The sequence below is a fragment of the Salvelinus sp. IW2-2015 genome, linkage group LG19 (genome assembly GCF_002910315.2).
Source record: "Salvelinus sp. IW2-2015 linkage group LG19, ASM291031v2, whole genome shotgun sequence".
Taxonomy (NCBI): Eukaryota; Metazoa; Chordata; class Actinopteri; order Salmoniformes; family Salmonidae; genus Salvelinus; species Salvelinus sp. IW2-2015.
In genome coordinates this window covers 12,886,606-12,908,521 of record NC_036859.1, presented here as the reverse complement: position 1 = coordinate 12,908,521, position 21,916 = coordinate 12,886,606, and the positions used below count along the sequence as shown (strand labels likewise).

The 21,916-nt window shown below is 41.1% G+C and overlaps 1 protein-coding gene across 1 annotated transcript in view; it reads right to left on the bottom strand.

The window, feature by feature from the left end:
• Nucleotides 1-538: 538 nt before the first annotated feature.
• The window catches only part of LOC111979496 (protein Wnt-3a), a 33,104-nt gene continuing 11,726 nt past the window's right edge, over nt 539-21,916 (bottom strand). The window contains exons 2-4 of the mRNA XM_024010082.3: nt 15,414-15,652; nt 6,573-6,838; nt 539-6,427 (exon numbers count right to left, since the gene is read on the bottom strand). Of these exons, the coding sequence (XP_023865850.1) occupies nt 5,948-6,427; nt 6,573-6,838; nt 15,414-15,652 (985 nt within the window). The 3' untranslated portion in view covers nt 539-5,947. The remainder of the gene's footprint in view (nt 6,428-6,572; nt 6,839-15,413; nt 15,653-21,916) is intronic.

The window sequence follows — 21,916 nt, the reverse complement described above, 5'->3', positions numbered from 1 at the left end:
GAGAAATTAACGTTAAATTATTTGGCAACAGCTCTGGTGGACATTCTTGCAGTCAGTTTGCCAATTGCACGCTCCCTCAACTTGAGACATCTGTGGCAATGTTTTGTGTTCACAAAACTACACATCTTTTATTGTCCCCAGCACAAGGTGCACCTGTGTAATGATCATGCTGTTTATTCAGCTTCTTGATATGCCACAGCTGTTAGGTGGATGGATTATCTTGGCAAAGAAGAAATGCTCACTAACAGGGATGTAAACAAATTTGTACTCAACATTTGAGAGAAATAAGCTTTTTGTGCATATGGAACATTTCTGGGATCTTTTATTTCAACGTCGAGACCACCGACGTTACATATATTTTTTTTTGTTCACTGTAAACACGTTTGTGGTTGATGGAAAGAGGATGGTGACATGGAAGTACCCCACCCATACTGTTACCAATCATTCTGCATGGAAATGTGTATCCTATGAGACTAGGCCTATATAGAAAAAAATGAATTTAAAGTGACTCCATGTTTGTAGTTTTTATGTTGTTTTATTATGTTATTATAAAGTTAACATCTATCAATCTAGTACAGACAATAGGACAAACAGTATCCTGTGTACAATCAGTTTTAAAACAGACATTGAGGTAAAACTGTTACAGTGCTACAAGTAACAACACTGTCTCGAAAAAGGATTTTATCTGCAAATATATACTCTTACTTACTAATATATACATTTACGGTAAAATAAATAATCATAAAAACATCAGACTTTAGAAATCCATAAAAACACAAAAACTAATTTGTACAAAACTTTGGATTTAAAGACCATAAGAAAACGTTTATAACATCAGCAAATTGTTTACACAGACAGACAGACAGACAGACAGACAGACAGACAGACAGACAGACAGACAGACAGACAGACAGACAGACAGACAGACAGACAGACAGACAGACAGACAGACAGACAGACAGACAGACAGACAGACAGACAGACAGACAGACAGACAGACAAAACATTAAATGAAATATAAATGCAGAAAAGCACATCTGGTATCAACAATGGTTGCTCAGTAGTTTATCATAGTCAAAAAGTCATATAATGTGAACCGTGATAGGGTCAATGTATGAGGAATGTCTAAGTCTATGGAAGATGGACATGGTGAGAGCTACACATGCCTGAGACAGAAAATATATAGTTGACTATTTCATTAACCATCAACCTTTACTATTTCTCAGGAGCTTCTGGAACCAGCAACACTATTGCTGAAGTTCTTTGCTCCTTATGGTCTTCATAACTCCTGATTTAAGGTTCAGTAATGTAATTTTTGTTCTGCAAAAGGTATGAATATTATTTTGCATTTGATCTCACATGATATAGGTGTACTGATGTACAGTAGACCTGTGAAACAGGTGTCAGATTTGTCCAAGCAATGAGTAGTTCATCTAAGCAAATGCTCTACATAATTGTGAATCAACAGTTGGACCAGTCAATACATGATTCCCCAACCAAAACAAAGAATAGCAAACAATACTTATCAAAATATGTCTATTTGGTTAATGTACATACATGTCTATGCTGTCTATATGCAAAATGAATTAATTAGTAGAAAACTTCACATTGTTGTTCAAACTAAGTCTAAACACTTTCTTTCATAGAAAGAAMAATAACATACATAAACATACAGTTCCTTATGAAAGTATTCTCACCGCTTGATCTTTTCCACATTTTGTTGTGTTACAGCCTGAATTTGAAATGGATTAAATTGAGATTTGTTTGTCACATACAATACCACATAAAGTCAAAGTGGAATATTATATATATTTTTTTACCAATTCATTCAAAATGAAGAGCTGAAATGTCTAGAGCCAATGAGTATCCAACCCCTTGGTGAAGCATGGTGAAGTTATTAAGTACACTTTGGATGGTGTATCAATACACCCAGTCACACCCAGTCACTACAAAGATACAGGCGTCGTTCCTAACTCAGTTGCTGGAGAGGAAAGAAACCACTCAGGGATTTCACCATGAGGCCAATGGTGACTTTAAAACAGTTACAGAGTTTAATGGCTGTGATAGTGGAAAACTGAGCATTGATCAACAACATTGTAGTTACTCCACAATGCTAACCTAATTGACAGAGTGAAAAGAAGGAAGCCTGTACAGAATAAAAATATTCCAAAACATGCATCCTGTTTGCAACAAGGCACTAAAGTAATACTGCAGGAAATGAGGCAAAGCAGTTAACTTTTTCTACTGAATACAAAYTGTTATGTTTGGGGRAAATCCAACACAACACATTACTGAGTACCACTCTGCATATTTTCAAGCATYGTGGTTTTCCTAGAGGAAAGGCTGTGGTGTATTCAACAAGGGAAATAGTTTGCAAATGTTGGCTAACGTTAGCTGACATATTCCATTTGTTTTGTGTTAGCCGCGACCATTCGCTAACGTTAGCTAACAGTCTGAGAAGATAGTGTGCGGCGAACATAAGTGTCTGTTTCAACATAAGTGTCTGTTTCTAAAATAATGAAGAGGCCATGTATAATTTCTACTATATTTAGTAGGAATAGCTAAGTCGTTTTCAGGTTGAATATTGTCGCTAAAAGGCCARAGTAATCATTACAAAAAGTAGCTGTTTGATATTTCACCATAACATTTTTGAATGTTCATTAAAATCGTTCAACTGAAATTGTTACTCTGGCAACATGTTCCCTGCAAACAGAAGCCATGTTGAACTCGCCTTTGATTCAGTCTGCTTTCCAACAGACACTGGGAGATGAATTCACCTTTCAGTCGGACAATAACCTAAAAGCACAAGGCCAAATCTACATTGGAGATGCTTACCAAGAAGACAGTGAATGTTCCTCAGTGGCCGATTTACAATTTTGACTTAAATCTGCTTGAAATTCTATGGCAAGTCCCGAAAATATTTGTTTCTAGCAATGATCAACATTCAATTTGACAGAGCTTGAAGAATGTTGAAAAAAATGATGGGCAAATATTGTACAATCCAGGTGTGCAAAGCTCTTAGAGACTTACCCAGAAAGACTCACAGCTGTAATCGCTGCCAAAGGTGATTATAACATGTATTGACTCAGGGGTGTYAATACTTATGGAAATTAGATAATTCTGTATTTCATTTTCATTAAATTTGCTATATTTAAAACATATATTTTCACTTTGTCATTATTGGGTATTGTGTGTAGATGGGTGAGAAAAAATATATATTTATAATTCAAACTGTAACACAACAAAATGTGGAATAAGTCAAGAGATATGAATACTTTCTGAAGGCACGGTACATACATACATGTTAATAATTAGCAGCATACAAAGGGGAAAGTCTTGATAGTTTCAGTGATGCTGCTATTTCTATGGTTGGAGGAGAAAGAATAAGCCAGGAATCAGAATCAGATACACAGTTTTTGGTCATTTTTTTACAGCAACTGCATCTGGGTTACCACTTGCCATCAGATTGCTGTTCATGACATACAAAGTATACGCTGAGGAGCATTTCAGATTACAATAAGTAATAGCTTACAGATAACATAGCATACGTGCATTCATGGGCATAACAAAAAAAACGGAATTATTCTAGTGGGCAATTCCCTTTCACAAACGTTCATTCTCAAACACTAAATAGCATGGGTTTGTCTGCACCAGGTCACGTGGTGATATACACACTGTGTTTCGGTGAACGTTACTAACACTGATAAAAACGAGGAGAATAAGCTTCGTACTCTTCAACTAGACACAAGTGCTGAACTTTCAAACTCACTTTAGACTGACCACCTCATGCTCCTCCAGCTGAAAGTAATTTGTCTTTGGGCTATACTTTGTTTTATCATCGACCGTACTGTGGCCAAACCTCTTGTAGCAAAGTTCCGATGAGACATTTATATTACAATGTATAGGGATAAACGTCAATGCTTTCTTAATATTCTTAATTTRAAACCTGTTGTTTGGTTGATTTGTGCTCATGGGCTTTTTGAGATCAGAATAATCCCAATTAATACCACAGATAAAAAAAGCCAGAGGATTTGAGAATACATGAAATGGAAAAACAACATTCACTTAGGTACAATTGCATTCTAACCCCAACATTAGTAACAAGTTAACACTAGATCTATATTTAACATAAAAAATCCCATTCACTCAGTCGAAAAGTTAGTTACCACTTAAATACCACAAATGTTGAGTAGAACATGTGCTCTTGAGTGTATCAATAGCTAGGTTTCCATCCAATTGATGACAGATTTTCATGRGAATATTCTAAAATATGCATAAATAAAATATGCAAATTTTCCCACCAGATATGTGTTTCCATCAAATTSACTTGTTGCAGATAAAAGTCTGTACGTGATGACATAGTACACATAAAACATACTCTCGTGGTTGAATTCCCATACAAGTTAAATGGGTTTCCATCACATTTTCAACTCTACTGATCGTTTTGTCACAAAAAATGTTGCGTTATATAGCGAATGTGCCTACTCTGGTATTGGCACGTGTGCTCTAGCCAACAGCTCGCAGATACAATGTGGGTATAGCCTACATGATGAGATTATTACGGACAAAATAGCAGATTATTTTTATTTGTCAAACGGTAGCCAAGCATCGATCATCATGTCACCAGAATAAGTATCTTGATATTTATTGGAAAGGAGCATCAAGCTCATCACGGTGCGCTTTCACCCCCCTGTGAAGTTCATCATAATTTATTTAATCTGAAGCCTAATAAATGGCATTCTTTTCCAAGTCGTATTGGGAGGACCACACAACAAGTCATCGCGTGTCTCCAAGATAAAAGCATTTCCACTGCCATTTCTTTGCATCATTAATTTTAGCAACACAAAAAGTTTGCACATTGTCTAAAGTATTTTGTTTTGTCGACATTTGGAAAGTTTACCGGCAAATGTGCTGTTTCCATCAGGCCTTTCATTACATTTTTATATCCGACATGAACTTTAAGCAAATAAAAAGGTTGGATGGAAACCTGGTTATGGTAATACAAAGTTGAGAACATAGCTCAGAAATGTTGTTTTTTGTAGATATATAAACTCATACGCATTTTATTAAAAAAATAACACCATGAGGGTGGCGAGCAGAGAGTACCACAGAATATTTAGAAAAATACTGTTGTCACTATCTGGGCAAGCGGCAAAGTCCAATTTCTACCATTTATCTTCCTCAAATCTGATTTTAAATCTGAACCTAACCCTAACTTTAACCATGCTGCTAACCTTATGCCTAACCGTAACCTTGAATTAAGATAAAAAATATACATTTTGTTTTCATACATTTTTACAATATAGCCAATTTTTACTTTGCTGCTGGCCTATCTAGTGGGAATAGAAAAATATGACATGTTCATCATAGATTGTATGGTGTCCCAAAGGTTTAGACAGTGCTGTTCTGCTCTACATGAAGGTGACGACACAGAGTACACAGATAATTCACCAATATGGTGCTTGTTAACAGCACAGTTTATATAGCCAGTATAAAACCTACAGTTCTCTTTTCTTGTCTCAGGAAACCAATACCTTGAAACACCTTTCTGGAAATCACTTGAAGTCCCTCCTTGACGACAATCAGCCCACTCTGTAATGGTCTCCTCTTTTGCCTCTATCGATGAGATGGTGTTCATCAACATCATCAACATCATCATGTTGTTTGTCTGAATGGAGCCTCCATGGGTGCACCTCTGTGTTCTAGAACTACCTCAGCATTCTAAGACTGAGGCTGAATCCACTGCATCACATGACAGGCGGCTATATTTTTTTGCCTATTAGCTGACTGTACTAAAGCTGAGTCGGTTAACGCTTGATCAAAGTCAAATCAAAGCCTCTCAAGTTCTCTGAGCCCGACTCGTACAGTAGCTTCTTGTTTTATATGTTGAAGTCTTAAAAAAAAAAATTGGGGTGAGGTGCGGAAAGAGTGGTGCCAGAGGCCCTATCTATTTGCAGGTGTGAACATCGTAGACTCGAACACACTCCTGGCAGCTGACGTAGCAGCACCAATGGAAGATACAGTGGCACTTCTCCTTCCGTTTCTCCGTCTGGGTGTTGTGTCCCCGGCCACAGCACAGCAAATCGCAGCCGTCGATGCCGTGCGACGTCAAGTTACAGGTGCGATCGCGTGTCCCGAACGAGCCTGTTTCTGGGTTGGGTTCGCAGAAGTTGGGCGAGCTCTCGTAGTAGACCAGGTCTCGCTCCGTGGGTGGTTTGAAGAAGTTGTACTTGCTTCTCAACGTCTCCACCCAGCCACGGGACTCCTTGTGCTTCTCCACCACCATCTCTGAAGCACTGTCGTACTTGTCCTTCATGTAGTCTCCAATCACTCTGAAGGCAGGCTGGGACCACCAGCACGTCTTCACCTCACAGCTGCCGGACAGGCCGTGGCACTTACACTTCAGAAACATGTTGTCATTCAGAGACTGAGGGAGAGATAGACGCAGGGATGCAATTATTTTAATGAATGTTAAGTCTAACTAACACTTGGGGATCTATATGGATGTTTAATCCATAAGGCTGATATTATCAGTGATGCAGAGAGAGAGAGAGAGAGAGAAAATGTCTTACTGTTCGTCCCGCCTCGTTGTTGTGGCGGTTCATGGCGGAGCGCGCATCGGGCCGGTTCTCACGGGCGTCTGCAAACTCCCGGGACACCATACTGCCGAACTCCACGTCCTCGCTGCAGCCGCCCCACTTCCAGCCCTCGCCGGGCGGACCCTTGTGGCGCGTGTCACAACCACAGATGGTGGCCGAACCCTCTGCACAGGACCGTGTCACCGCGAACGCCACACCAGCTGATGCGATGGCATGAACGAATGCTGACTCACGCGTGGCTGTAAAGAGAGGGAGAAGTAGATGTCAGATTTATATTTCTATCGTATGGGTGCATTCTTACAGACGTGAACAACCACATAGGTCTTTACGCAGCGCTGCTTGTAAGCAGCTCAGTTCTTGTGTGAAGGATCTCTGTTTGTGAATGAGTATAGTTCATACAGATGTAGGATCTAAATTTGATCACTCTTTTGTGGCTGCAAATTTTCCCACAAAGCAGGAAATGCAAAATTGTAGTGTATTTCAGTTTTAAAAAGTCTTCTAAAGTTTGCAATTTCCACTTTGAAATTTCAGACTTGATTTGCCCTGATGAGAAATGTATCAACCCCTACAAACATGTCCATTAAATGTCCATCATAAATGTCCATCAATGTCCATCATAATAATCCTGTCACGCCCTGGCCATAGAGAGGCTTTTATTCTCTATTTTGGTTAGGCCAGGGTGTGACTAGGGTGGGCATTCTAGTTTCTTTATTTCTATGTTTTCTATTTCTTTGTGTTTGGCCGGGTGTGGTTCTCAATCAGAGGCAGCTGTCTATCGTTGTCTCTGATTGGTAATCAGACTTAGGCAGCCTTTTCCTACCTGTGTTTTGTGGGTAGTTGTTTTCTGTATAGTTTTACTTACCTTACAGAACTGTTCATTTTTCTCTTTGTCATTTTTGTTCTAGTGTTCTGATTTAATAAAATATCATGAACACGTACGACGCTGCGCTTTGGTCCAGTCATTTTCAGGAAGAGGATCGTGACAAATCCACATTTCCTGTTGCTGAAGGATTATTTTCCTGCGGTAGCAAACCAGCTCAAATTAAGATCCTACATCTATATGGTTTACATACAGGTCCATACATCTGAAACCATGGCAGCGCATATAATGATAAATTGTTACCAATAACTTTGCTGGAATGTACCCATTAATGTATCTCAAAAAGCACGTAGGAATTCAGATCAGTGTCTACCGAACGATGATGCTGGCACCTGCTACTTTTCTGTACTGTCCTGTATAATACTATATAATACTGTAAATGTCACACATCAACCCTACCAAGGCAAATATTCCATTTACGTAATCATTAGGCCACGCTTGTTCGTGAAACAATGCTCCATCAAGCTCCGATCCATACACATTCCATAGACAGTGTCATAGACATCTGCAATGTATGACTATGTTGATTGGCATGCCAATACACTTCAATCCAATCCAATCTGATCTGCTTGAGCAATCAAGGACAGTCATCTGTCTTGGGTGTGTGTGCGTGTGGTGAGAGAGGGAGGGAGAGAGCAAGCGATAGAGGGAGGGAGGTCTCTGTCTGTCTGACATAGTTTACTGATGACTCATCATCAGAAACTTCCAGGGAGATGAGAGGAAGAGACAGGCCTGACAGGACTATAATTAACAGACTCAATTAAGCTTTTGAAAGGTTAGGAAAATGGCCTCACACTATAAGACTAAGCCGAGACACAACAGGGAGAAAGAGGAGAGAGAGAGAGAGAGAGAGAAAGAGAGAGAGAGAGGGGGAAGGTTCAGGGATGTGTCGTACATGTCAAACTATAACCATTTAATATGAGGTGCAATGTTTCACTGAGGTCTCGTTGACGTTCCACTGTCCCTGATTTTTACAGGATCCCTTATGACAGGAAGGATTCCCTGGATATATGTGCTTAGGTCTTGTATGGTCTTGCACAATGACAAGAACAGAGAGACAGCCAGGGAGAGAGGGTAGTAAAGGGGAAGAGAGCGAGAGGAACAGGGAAAAGGAGAGCAAAAGGATGACGGGAGGGAAAATGAGAGAAAGAGTGAGAGAGTTGGACAAGAAACGGAAAAAAGAGAGAGAAAAAGGGAGGGAGTTGGAGAGGGAGAGAAAGAGTGAACAAGTTGGGGGGGAGAGTGAGAGAGAGATAAGTAAATGACTATGGGGAGTAGGTACTGTGTGAGCTCCTCCCAGGCTGCAGGTTTCAACCAGTTTGAGGAATAAGGGGCATTAAGAACAATGATGCAACAGAGGTTTACTGGCATCCATTCTCCATCACACCCTCCCTTAGCAGGACTGTACCAAGCACTATTATAGTTTACTCTGGGATGTCGCATCTCAGCATTGAAACTAAAGGCTTCCGCATGCTTCGGTTCGGCTGGTGCCTAGACGAACTCAGCTAGGCGAACCGAATGAGCGTGCACGCACACTCCCTTAAAAGACCTTCGCTTGAAAAACAAGATTTATTATATTTAAATTGAAAAAAGTGCCAATGGTATTTTGTCCATCTTGAGACGCTGTAGCCAGTATACACTTCCTCAAAATAYTCAGAATTAATCGTAAATAAGTCAAGAAATCTGTCATTAATTTTGATGTTTTGCCCAGTAGATGTTAGTCGTGCGATTTTTCATTTAACTAAGATGTTTGGTGCAGTATTTCTGAAGTGAAAAAATGTGCATGAAAACGAGTCGTCTATCATTAAACGACAACAATCACTTCATTGAAGAATCCCTACTGTTGACCAATGACCGATGAAGGGGCGTAGACTTCGGCTACCGAAGTACTCCAAAAGAATTTGGGGTGTGCACGAACATCATTAAAAAAAACGAACCTAATACCAAAATGTGTCACAAAATGTGACCAAAGTGTCGTCATAATATATGCACAAACTATTTCGGACGGGAAGGATGAGGACGACTTAACAGTCTAGTATAGATTAGTTGAACGTCTATAGTCCAGTTGACATGTTACTGAGAGTTTATTGAGTATCTATAGATGGACTATCCAAAGAAGTGTTACCCAACCTTATCCCCAGTATCTCTAATATCCTTCGCAGCTCCTTGCTCATAATGTTTTAAAATTGTGTGATATATATACGCCGCGGATGGGGGGAAAACAGAATAAAAACAGAATAAAGGCATAATCTATTTGCTTGAACCCCATCAGAAAATGTCTTCCTTTGAAACGGACAGATAGAACTTTACAAATGACAGCACAGTTAATGGTGACCGTCTTCTTATTCCATTACCCTGAAGCAGTCACTAGGTGGTGGCTGGTAGTTGGAGGTATGAATGGTCTAAAGCTTGGGAGGGTGTCTTTTCTATTTTATTATCAGGAAGCCAATAAACCACGGGTCAAACCCTTACGGCATACTGACAATGATGCCGCGGAGCAAAGAAAGGGGGAGAGAGGAGGGAGAAATGGAGGGATGAGACCAAAAGAAAGGAAAATAAGATCTCTGGGGACAAGATGAGAAAAAGAAGGAGAGACAGAGAAAAAAGAACTAGGTCCTGACATCTAGGGGTGGGTGGTGGGTGGGACAGACCAGGGCTTACCTGGAACAGAATGTGTCGGGGGGTGCCCAGCCTAAGTGGACTGATTACTTGTGACCCCCCCTATCATAGTTTGCCGGACCCTGGCATGGCAAGTGGTCCCAACGACCTGCTGGGGGGCTGAATCCCCTATTGTGTTGCCACTGTCACACTGCGTTAGCCCCACAATGGCCCCAGATATTTTATATGAAATCTGCCCTTGCCAGTGATTAGTGGGGACCAAGTTAAGTCATAGCAACAGAGAACTATGCGTTGGCCAGACCCCGCATGTCGGCAGACTGGGAAATCCCTATTCAAATGGTTTAATAAAACAATCTAAAGGGCGTGTGAATGGGGAAAAGCGCTTTCTCTCCCGGCTTAATCTCATGGTTGCGGAGATATTGTGCTCCGAGCAGCGCCCAGTGGGGTGCGGGGCTAAGGTCCCCCCATCAACTCCATTTACCACACCCATTCTTTCTTTCTTAGCCAGAGTTAATGATATTATGGTGCGCTAACCTCACCTCCCCCAGCATGGAGAAACATGCACTTTATGAAAAGCAGGGCCCTCTTAGCACATCCTAAACTGTAACACTTTCTCATCCTGAGGTCAGGGGTCATAACCTGAATTCCCTGACTGACCTTTTCACTGCTTGGTTTAGTTGAGGCATTAAGCACCTAGGAGAAGCATATAAAGTGCATCATTTGAACGCATTGAAATTTGAACACCTAGAATATAGAAGCAGATGCACTGCCCTTTATTTTCCATCTAAGACAGTTATTTTTTATATATCAGTCCATCAATCAAGTAAAGATATCCTGATTCTCCAAATCTTGTGACTATGGTTGTCAGTGGCACATTATTCCCGAGAGTATTGCAGTACTATAAAGTCCAACTGTGAAATGACTACCTGAACTATAATTCACAATCGGGACAGTACCACATATTATTGCTAATTGTGAGTCCATATCATATTCACTTACAGGTATTACATAATGGAGACCTAGCCTATCAGAAAGACACTCAATATCTTTTTCATCCATTTAATCCACTGGTGTGACTAACAGTGCATGTTTATACCTGTGAGACTGAGCTTTTGTGTCTGTGTTCGTGTGACTGTCTGTCCACTCTTGTTGGCCTTCCCTGTTCTAAGCAACTCTATCAGTCACACTAGGCTAGGGTTTGGCTACTTCTCCTACTCCAAGTGTGCCAAACAAGCTCTCCAACGAATGTCCCTGTCCTGTCCGACGCACGCACACACACACACACACACACACACAGAGAACACCTGCACAGTTTGCCTCCCCTTTCATCACAGACAGATTCCAGCGGCACATGTTTTGACACTTTGGTTAATGTAAATTAATGAGTGCTGACGCAGACATAGCCTGGAGGTATGCTAGGCCCTGTGACAAAGGGCAGGGCGGCGGCGAGTGGGAGAAGAGAAGAAGAGAGCGAGAGGAGAAGAGAGAGAGAGAGAGAGAAGAGAGAGAGAGAGAGAGAGAGAGAGAGAGAGAGAGAGAGAGAGAGAGAGAGAGAGAGAGAGAGAGAGAGAGAGAGAAGAGAGAGAGAGAGAGAGAGAGAGAGAGAGAGAGAGAGAGAGAGAGAGAACAGAGAAGCGAGAGTGAGAGAGAACGCCGAGAGAGGAGAGAGCCGTGACGAGAGAGAGAGGGAGAGAGCGTGAGAGAGAGAGGGAGAGAGCGTGAGAGAGAGAGAGAGAGAGAGGGAGAGAGAGAGAGAGAGCGACAGAGTGAAAGAGACGAAGAGACCTCAGGAAGAGCTCCAGTTTAAGATAACTGGCTGCCCATAATCTCTGTCATGCTTCTCGGATAGGGATGGTTCCACATGCATTCATGTAAACAAATGATGGAAAACACCAAGGAAAACTCGTCCCAAAACCGAATAGACCCGGATACTATGTAGAACGTTTGCATAACAGCACATCTGCATGATACTGTTTGTTTGATGTGTACTGAACAAAAGGAGAGATAGTGAGAGGGTGTGATCAGTACAACGGGTTGTTGCCAGAACCAGCAATAACTCACTCAGTGTTTCAGGGCATTTTATAACCTGTGTGTCTATTCAAATAAGTGTATTCTTCTGTCATACACTGAGTGTACAAAGCATTTCCATGACATAGACTGACCAGGTGAATCCAGGTGAAAGCTTTAATCCCTTACTGATGTCACCTTAAATCCACTTCAATCAGTGTAGATGAAGGAGAGGAGACAGGTTAAAGAAGGATTTTCAAGCCTTGAGACAATGAAGACATAGATTGTCTGGCTTGAGGGTGATTGGGCAAGGATTTGAGGATGAATGGGCAAGACAAAAGATTTAGGTGCCTTTGAAGGGGGTATGATAGTAGGTGCCAGACGCACCGGTTTGAGTGTGTCAAGAACTGCAACGCTGCAGTTTTTAACGCTCAACAGTTCCATGTGTATATCAAGAATGGTCTACCACCCAAAGCACATCCAGTCAATGTGAAGCATGGGAATCAACATGGGCCAGCATCCCTGTGGAACGCTTTTGACACCTTGTAGAGTCTATGCCCTGACAAATTGAGGCTGTTCTGCGGGTAGAAGGGGTTACAACTCAATATTAGGAAGATGTTCCTAATGTTTTGTAACCTCAGTGTATAAATCCATTCTAAATCACACATATTTGCCTTCAGTCATCCTTTCCCTACCTAAGTGATGCCATATACAGTAGGTTATGTATCTGATGGAGCAAACTTGAGTCCTGCTCTTTCCTCAGCTTTGCCTGGAAGCTGTTCAGGGGGATGCCTGCCAATAAACTGGTTAAGACAAGGGATTGGTATTAATAGGCTAACTAACAGATAGGTGCAAAGCTTTTGAGGCCTATGGTTCCTTTCAGCCTTTCTCCCAATAAAAAAGCCTAAGGAGGAAACAAACACACATCCGTCTGCTCAGCAGACAAACAGAACAGACACTAGCCTTGCCGGGGGACAATGGACCCGATGCACAGACAAATACAAGCATCAATCAAAGCAAATGAAATGAGAAACTTCTCCCTTACTAAGCCCTATCAAAAGACCCTGAGCCCCGCCAGTCACTCTCCCCGGACCCTGACAAAGACACTTAATCCAACCACTTTGACCTCTCACGTTTTTAAGGGCTTCACTGACCTTAATCCAATCAAAATGATTTACTAAAGCCCCCCCAGACCCAAAGAGTAGCCTGGCCCGGCTGCCTCTCTCCCCACCTCCCCTTTCCACCCAGTGCCCCTGCAATTTAGACAAGGAGGGAGAGAAGCCATGGGGGTGATGTGGAGGTATTTACACCACAATGAGGCCAGGGACTGTGAACCCCTATCATTACCCACCTACTTGAGCTCAAGCCTTCTCCATCAATGTAACAACTGGCTCAAGAGTTTATTAAAAGCAATTGCCCCAACTAACCCCACATCCCACTCTAGTAAACATCAGTCTTTTCCAAACCCAGTTGACAGGTTTAGACCCCCCCTCTCTTTTTCCTCTTCCCCCTCTCCTCTCCATTACCTCTCCATGCTCCTCTCTGCTCATCCTCTACCCTTGACTACTGGCAACTAATCCCAGGGTCACAGTGCAACAGTGTGGAGACAGAGAATCCACTAGCTTCATGATATGACAGCTGAATAATACAAGGATGAAAATTTTTTGAGTACAATATGGGTGCTTCTTCTTCGGTTAACTTAATCTCAAATAGAGATGGTGGAACAGAAACAAGAAAACGTCATTTTCTGCTTGAATTTCATTTATATGGTCTGACTTCATCCCTATTTTACACACCTCACATAGAAGCTGAGGGGAGTGAGAGGGGGGGGGGGCTTGAAGGGGATTCCCTTCCAGAGAAAATTCCAACAAAAGACAACATTCTCCACCCAAAGTGTGTATACACATCATTTCATCTGTTCAAACAGTTCATAGCTGAGTGACTCTCACAAGTCTATTTGAACAAGGATTTTAATTGCATATGATACTCTCTCTCTCTCTCTCTCTCACACACACACACACACACACACACACACACACACACACACACACACACACACACACACACACACACACACACACACACACACACACACACACACACACACACACACACACACACACACACTGATTGAGGCAGGATGGAGTTAAAACAGTTGTTTGTTTGATCTATCAACTAACAACCTAATATAACAACAACTTACAACACAATGGTCTTATTCTATCCTCTCAATATCAACACCAGTTGCAGCCCTGATTAAAGTGAGTGGTAGAGTTTTAGTCGAGACAGGGATCGGTATCGTTTCTCATTTGAAATGCCAAGCATTACCAACATTGACAGGCAAGGAAATGATTATCGTACACTAGTATTCTTTCAAGAACTTGGGAACAGGTACGGGGAAAACACTCACTGCATGTATTCAAGTCATGCAGGAAAATACTTTGGTTGTCACTTGTATTATACAGCACAGTAATGTTTTTTCTAATGTAGCAAACGGGTTTAAGACTTGGTTCTCGCAGTTAAGACTTGGTTCTCAAGTGTTATTAAATGTATAATGTAGGCTGTCACCCATAGCCGTCCTGTTCTGTGGATGAGTAGCCCAGTAGGAGAAATGCTTTATTATAGTGCCTATTTCTCTCAAGATATGTTGTTACCTTTGTCAAGCACTGGTCCAAAAATGGCTAGTTTGCAGTGTTTTATGAGCAGCGGTGGAAAAAGTACCCAACTGTCATACTTGAGTAAAAGAAAAGATACCTTAATAGAAAATGACGCAAGTAAAAGTAAAAGTCACCCAGGAAAATTCTACTTGAGTAAAAGTCTAAAAGTATTTGGTTGAAAATATACTTAAGTATCAAAAGTAAATGTATAAATTATTTCAAATTCCTTACATTTAGCAAACCAGATGGCAGCATTTTCTTGTTTGGACGGAAAGCCACGGGCACACTCCAACATTCAGACATCATTTACAACGAAGCATGTGTGTTTAGTGAGTCCGCCAGATCAGAGGCAGCAGGGATGACCAGGGATGTTCTCTTGATAAGTGCGTGAATTTGACTCTTTTCCTGTCCTGCTAAGCATTCAAAATGTAACGAGTACTTTTGGGTGTCAAGGAAAATGTAAAAAGAACAATATTTTCTTAAGGAATGTAGTGAAGTAAAAGTAAAAGTAGTCAAAAATATAAATAGTAAAGTACAGATACCCCCCACAAATACTTTAGTAGTACTTTTAAGTATTTTTACTTAAGTACTTTACACCACTGTTTATGAGTGTATCCTGTATTCTCTTATAATTCTATTACCATACATTACCTTTGTCCAGCACTGGTCCGAAGATGGCCTTGTCGTTGATGGTGGTGCAGTTCCAACGACGGCCCCTGAATTGATGCTGGCACTCCTGGATGCCGATCTTCACACCTTCTGCCACACTGGGCATGATCTCCACATAGTTCCGGCAGAATCGCAGCTGCTTGGGCACCAGGCCAGGAATGGAGCCGCACAGGATGGGCTGGGAGCCCAGGGACGAGTACTGGTGGCCCACCGCTAGGGACCTGCATGGGGAGAGAGGAGGCAGTGACATGATATACTGACTGCTCGTGTGTGTCTCTCTTTCTTTGTGGGTGTATGTTGTGTTTATGTGTGTACTGCATTGTTGGTGAGAATGTGTTGGACATATGTGTGTGGGGTGTGTGTGTGTGTGTTGTGTGTGTGTTGTGTGTGTGTGTGTGTGTGTGTGTGTGTGTGTGTGTATCAGATGTTACCATTAAGCATCAATGCCTTATCCCTCTATCTATCCCCTCTGTAGCCACCTGGCCTTTGTGTGGATTTAAACCGCAGTCCCAGTGCTATACCCCACAAAGGTAACCGCGCCACGAGGAAAGATGAAAGTCCCCCCGTGAACCCAAAGTGGTTCATAGACCTCTAGGTTGACAACTTGGAAACTCCACCTTGTTATTACAGAAAACCACAACTTTTTTAAAGTGTCCACACGCTAAACAGGCCCTTGACTTAGGGTAATGAGAGTACAACTGTACATTGAGACTTCAGACGGATGTATTAATTACATATCTATCCATCCATCCCCCTTTCTCTTTGAGGACGGATATTCTGGGATGCAACAAGTGCAAACTTGATTGTTCTCTGATAATATCTTTCTGTCTGTGTGTTTGTGTGTGTGTGTGTGTGTGAGTGTCTTTCAATTAAGGTGTTAACATCGCTCGTAACCATGGAAATGTGACAACTATCTCGGTGCTGTGTCATCTCATGTTATGTCATTGGTACTTTTGAAGAAGACTTTTGAAGCAGCATGCTGTAATTGTAATTGTTTGATCTAAAGAACGCACCAGTCAATCTAGCTCCAGTCAGTTTGTATTTGCACTGTTTTGTACAGTGGCCTACTACCGTCAGTGGGAGGGTCGAGAGTGGGAGGATGACAACCATCCAATGAGGATAAAAGGAAGCATGTACATAAGCATGACATGAGATTAAATGATGGCCACTATGTTCTAACAACAGCTGATACACGTTATTGTCCCCACGGGGGGGGGAACTATTTTGGACACATTGATAGCAAATATATTTCACTTCGATTATCCATTCCACAATATAGGTGCTTGGTTGATATCCTACTGTATTTCACCCATGTATTACAATATATTAATAAGATACACTCAGACCACACTCATGCACTTCCACATCAAGCTTTTAACATACAGTATTTTCCTTCACTCCTCACTCACTGTTCCTCTGCTCTGCTCCTCATAATCCATCACATTGTTTTCATTTAGCCACCATGCATTTATTTCCATTCACCCTCTCCCAGAGTACTACATACAGTTAGGGTTAATTCCATTCCAATTACTATCCATCGTTGTCAGCTCAGGTAAATACAGCTCATAGAGACGATAGGATTGGATAAACCTCATTCTATGAATGGGATTGTTATACTAATCAATTCACCATGAATAAAAACGTATTATATTACAACCGTAACATAACCTTTGATCTAATAACTGACTTCCTATTGTCATTGGCAAGGCAACTACTGCATAGTAGCAACAAGTTCCTTGTTGGCACTCCAGTCAACAGCTCCTTCTGCAGTAAACTCAGTCCTCACTGAAGCTGCTATTGATGACAGTAATCTGGCGATCCACGTCTGAGTGATTTGGCCATTATGACAGAGACAGACAGTGCAGTGTTTGTTTGCACAGTGATCTGCTCCAACCTCCAACAGTAGAACAAGGGAATTTTACACTCATCCAAAATAACAGGAGCTGGACAAAAAGAAGATCAAGTACATAGAAAGAAGGGATATCCGCTCACTGTTTTTGACACTCCCAAACGTGGCTCCGACAGTAGGCCTCAAGCCAGAGCAGGTGGGAGCAGGCAGGACTTGTGCAGCTCAATTATCTCACTATCTGTTGACCTGGGCAACGATGTTAAAGAAGTAATCACTCTGTGATCACAACAACAAGATTATCATACAGAGCCAGAGTCTCACCCCAGGCATTTCTAAATTCCACTCTAAAAAAGAGATGATTTAACCGTATCACTCTACACAGAGAGGTTTACCAGAGACGTCGTAGCATTGAGATCGTCATTAGAACCATCTTACGATGTATCTTTAGTAGCCAAACTGTTTCCCAGAGGCTTCGTTAGTACCGTTGCTCTTAAAAACGTTTGCACATCTACGAGTGATCCAGAGACTTGTAGAGCAGCTAAAGTGCATCGTTAGATGCTTTTTGCCCTTCCGCGTGACTTTACTCACAGAAGATCTCCGTTAAACATATAATCAAGATGTTTAGGCTAGGCATCTGTCTGACTGTAAGCTCCAATAACTTCAGAACGAAGTTGACTACTAATACAAAGTGCCAAAGTATTTGCAATTACTACAAACAAGTGACAGACAACATAATGCTTCAAATGAAAACGGAGAAAACGACATTAAAAGATAAATTGGCTCCATGGGCCTATATATTTCAATCATATGAAAATCATATTGAGTTTTATTTTTGCCACTAGGCTACTGCCTGTCATTTTTGCCTCAATATGCTTCATGACGTGTGACAAGACGTGTGCAATTAGTGCATTATTATTGGCTAAGCATGTTAAGCCGCCTCAATATTTGTAGCCACAGATTATAATACGTGTCTAAGAGCTGATCCGTCGTCAGTACTGTGGAATAATTCTAATATTAAGGTAAGATTTGAGTGGAGTAGGCTGATCCGAGAGCAGTGTTGCTTTTCTGTCGATCCTACCAGTGTCGACAAATGGCTAAAGACGCACTTAGCGAACGTTCTCTCTGCGTGCTTGTTCCGGGAAACACTTAAAAACGTTGCCTCGGAAATAACGATGCGACTGGTACGATCATCGTAATGCTTAAGTTACATTGCAACTGGAGAACCGAGACCCAGGTCGTCCCTGAGAGACAGGCTGACCTTGTGTACCAGACGTTTGCGTCGCAAATCAAGTCAACGTAGCAGATATATTGTTTGCTCTAACAAATGAAGCTTAACTGAATACACCCAGTCTCATGCGTCTGCCTTCAACCTCTTGTCTGTAGCCTACGTACGTCAATGGGTTACCGAGTAAGTGTAGCCATTTAGTACTTTCCAAAGTATATCCCCGAGCAAATGGCGGAGCAATGTGTCATGCTCACTTTAAAGGCTTTCCCATATTATTTTCCTTGGCTCAGAGACATGACTAGACCTCTGGTTAATCATATATGAGAAATACAAAAAGAAAGACAGGGGGGAAACAGGCTCTAAAAGTGTCTGAGAGGATATCAAGTCCTCACGGCCTGCATTTTGTCTGCAATACATATGAACGAAAGCAAGCACGTCAGTAAACAAGGAAACTCCTATTCCAAATTGACCTCTCTTTGGCGCTTGTCAATCCGCACCCTAAGGCGCTAAACTGAGCACAGCAGACCTCGCACAACAGAAACCTGAGTCCACATCACAACCCACCGCAGACACTTGCTCCTAATAGCCATAACATGTAGAGCAGGAATGTGATGACTTCTGAACCATGCCAAGTGAAACCAGCAACACAAGTACAGCCCCCTCCGCGAGTGTGAGCAGATAAGATCTTGTCTGGGAAAGACTGAGGGAGGAAGAAGGGAAAACAAGTGGCACAGCTTTTAATTTGACCTGTAGACGTTCTGTTCTGCCAGGAAGAACTTGTGAATGTCTCTGTGGGTGTTGAGTGAGGTCAGCAGGTGTAAGAAAACAAACAGCGGCATGGTTCCAACCTATCCAGCTAGCTACTTAGATACTGTACTACTGTATATGTTTTTATCTCACGATTGTGCTACGCTTCTTTTTGTATTGCATTATGCTGTTCCCCATGCCTGATAATATGGTTATACTATTTTAGGTGTTACCTGTTGATTCATGTTTGACCATGTATGAGTAGGGTTAAAGCTAGTATTGTATGACTACTGTGTGAGTGTATACTGTAGATGATCAGATCAGAACAGGCCAGACAGACAAACAGAACCTGCCTGGACAATACACACAGTCATAAGTCTCAGGACGTACAGGCGCGGCACTAGTTTCAGCACAGAGGGAGTGGGGTGCTCTCGAGGCGCCATTCTGACCAGATCATTTAAAAAATGAATAGCCGATATGGCCGATCATAAACGCAAATTAGGCATCAACACTAAGGATGTCAACAGTTAACCGTTAGTTGGTTAACTGCTGAAAATAAATTTGACAGGTCAAGCTTATCGGTCTACAGATTAAATTGCATGATTTAGTGGAATTAAATGTGTGTCTTTTTGTTAGTTCGTCATGTTTCTTATTTATCACATGCGCATCGCATACAGAGCCTATTGGAAAAACCCTGTCTCGTAGTGAGCGCTCACACTGCCCAGCTCCTCAAACATCTGTTCTTATAAACCCAGTCTTTGCAAAACCTTTCTACGTGCAATCGTGCGCGAAAACTGAGTTTTGATTTCTAAAAATAGGAGGAACCACCTTTCCATTGCTACTGGGCCTATTTTACATACATAGATAACAGGGATAATTTTGACCCAAAAAAGAAACTATTGGAAAAAGTAACAATCATAGCAAAATATCAAACTTTAGTGACATGTAAATAATGTTATCTGAAATAAAATATAACCAATACATTTGATTAGCATATTCTGGAAAATCGAAAATATATATTTTTCTCTTAATAAATAATGAGCATCTCTTTTCCAAAGTGCAGTCCACACTAGTACTAAAAAGCTGATTTACCATAATTTGATAGTAGTATCATTTAGTTTTTTGAATTTTGAAACAAATATGAATTGTGTCTTATTTATGTGTTAAAAACGGGGCGGTACACCAACATTTGAAATATACTTAATTTTATTTACAAAAAATGATTCAACCATTGATCCTGAGAGATAATGACCAAAAATATGTCTTAGTTTTTCTTTATTTACTTACCCCACAGCCAGCATTAGCATCGCTGCTAGTGAAACAATGGGAGTGGTAGGGCCTATGGCAGGAAGCTTCAAAAAGCATGCACAAATCCTCAGTCACTTCAAACCAAATGTTATAACAACCCAAATACCATAACAAGTTGCACATACAGACTATTAGAGGATAGGAATTCTGGTATTTATATAACATTTTCCATAGAATAACAATTTTTTTCAGAGGGTAGCTGGTTTCTGCATTACAGTTCTACCAAGTATTTATACCACTGAAATATTGTAAGAGCTATTTTGACCTCAAATAAGCAATACCCCTTGATTTATTCCACATTTTGTTGTGTTAGAGCCTGAATTCAAAATGTAGTAAATTGATTTATTTTCTCACTTATCTACACGCAATACACCATAATGATATAGTGAAAACATGTTTAAGAAATTTTAGAGCATGTATTGAAAATGAAATACAGAAATTTCTAATTTACACAAGTATTCACACCCCTCAGTCACTATTTTGTAGAAGCACCTTTGGCTGCGATAACAGCTGTGAGTCTTTCTGTGTAAGTCACTATGAGCTTTCCACACCTGGATTGCGCAACAAAAAAAACTAAATTCTTCAAGCTCTGTCAAATTGGTCATTGCTCATTGCTAGACAACCATTTTCAGGACTTGCCATAGAATTTTTCAAGTAGATTTCAGTCAAAACTAACTCAGCCACTCAGGATCATTCACTGTCTTCTTGGCAAGCAACTCCAGTGTAGATCTGGCCTTGGGTTTTAGGTTATTGTCCTGCTGGAAGGTGAATTAGTGTCTGGTGGAAAGCAATCTGAACCAGGATTTCTTCTAGGATTTTGCCTGTCCTTAGCTTAATTCCATTTATTTTTTATCCTGAAAATCTCCTCAGTCCTTAATGATTACAAGCATACCAATAACATGATGCAGCCACCCTTATGCTTGACAATATGGAGAGTGGTACTCAGTAATGTGTTGTATTGGATTTTCCCCAAACATAACACTTTGTATTCAGGGCAAAAAGTGAATTGCTTTGCCACTTTGTTTTGCAGTATTACTTTAGTGCCTTGTTGCAAACCGCAATGCATGTTTTGGAATATTTTCATTCTGTACAAGCTTCCTTCATTTCACTCTGTCATTTAGGTTAGCATTGTGGAGAAACTACAATGTTGTTGATCCATCCTCAGTTTTCTCTTATCACAGCCATTAAACTCTGTAACTGTTTTAAAGTCACCATTGGCCTCATGGTGAAATCCCTGAGGGGTTTCCTTCCTCTCTGGAAACCTGTATCTTTGTAGTGACTGGGTGTATTGATACACCATCCAAAGTGTAATTAATAACTTCACCATGCTCAAAGGGATATTCAATGTCTGTGTTT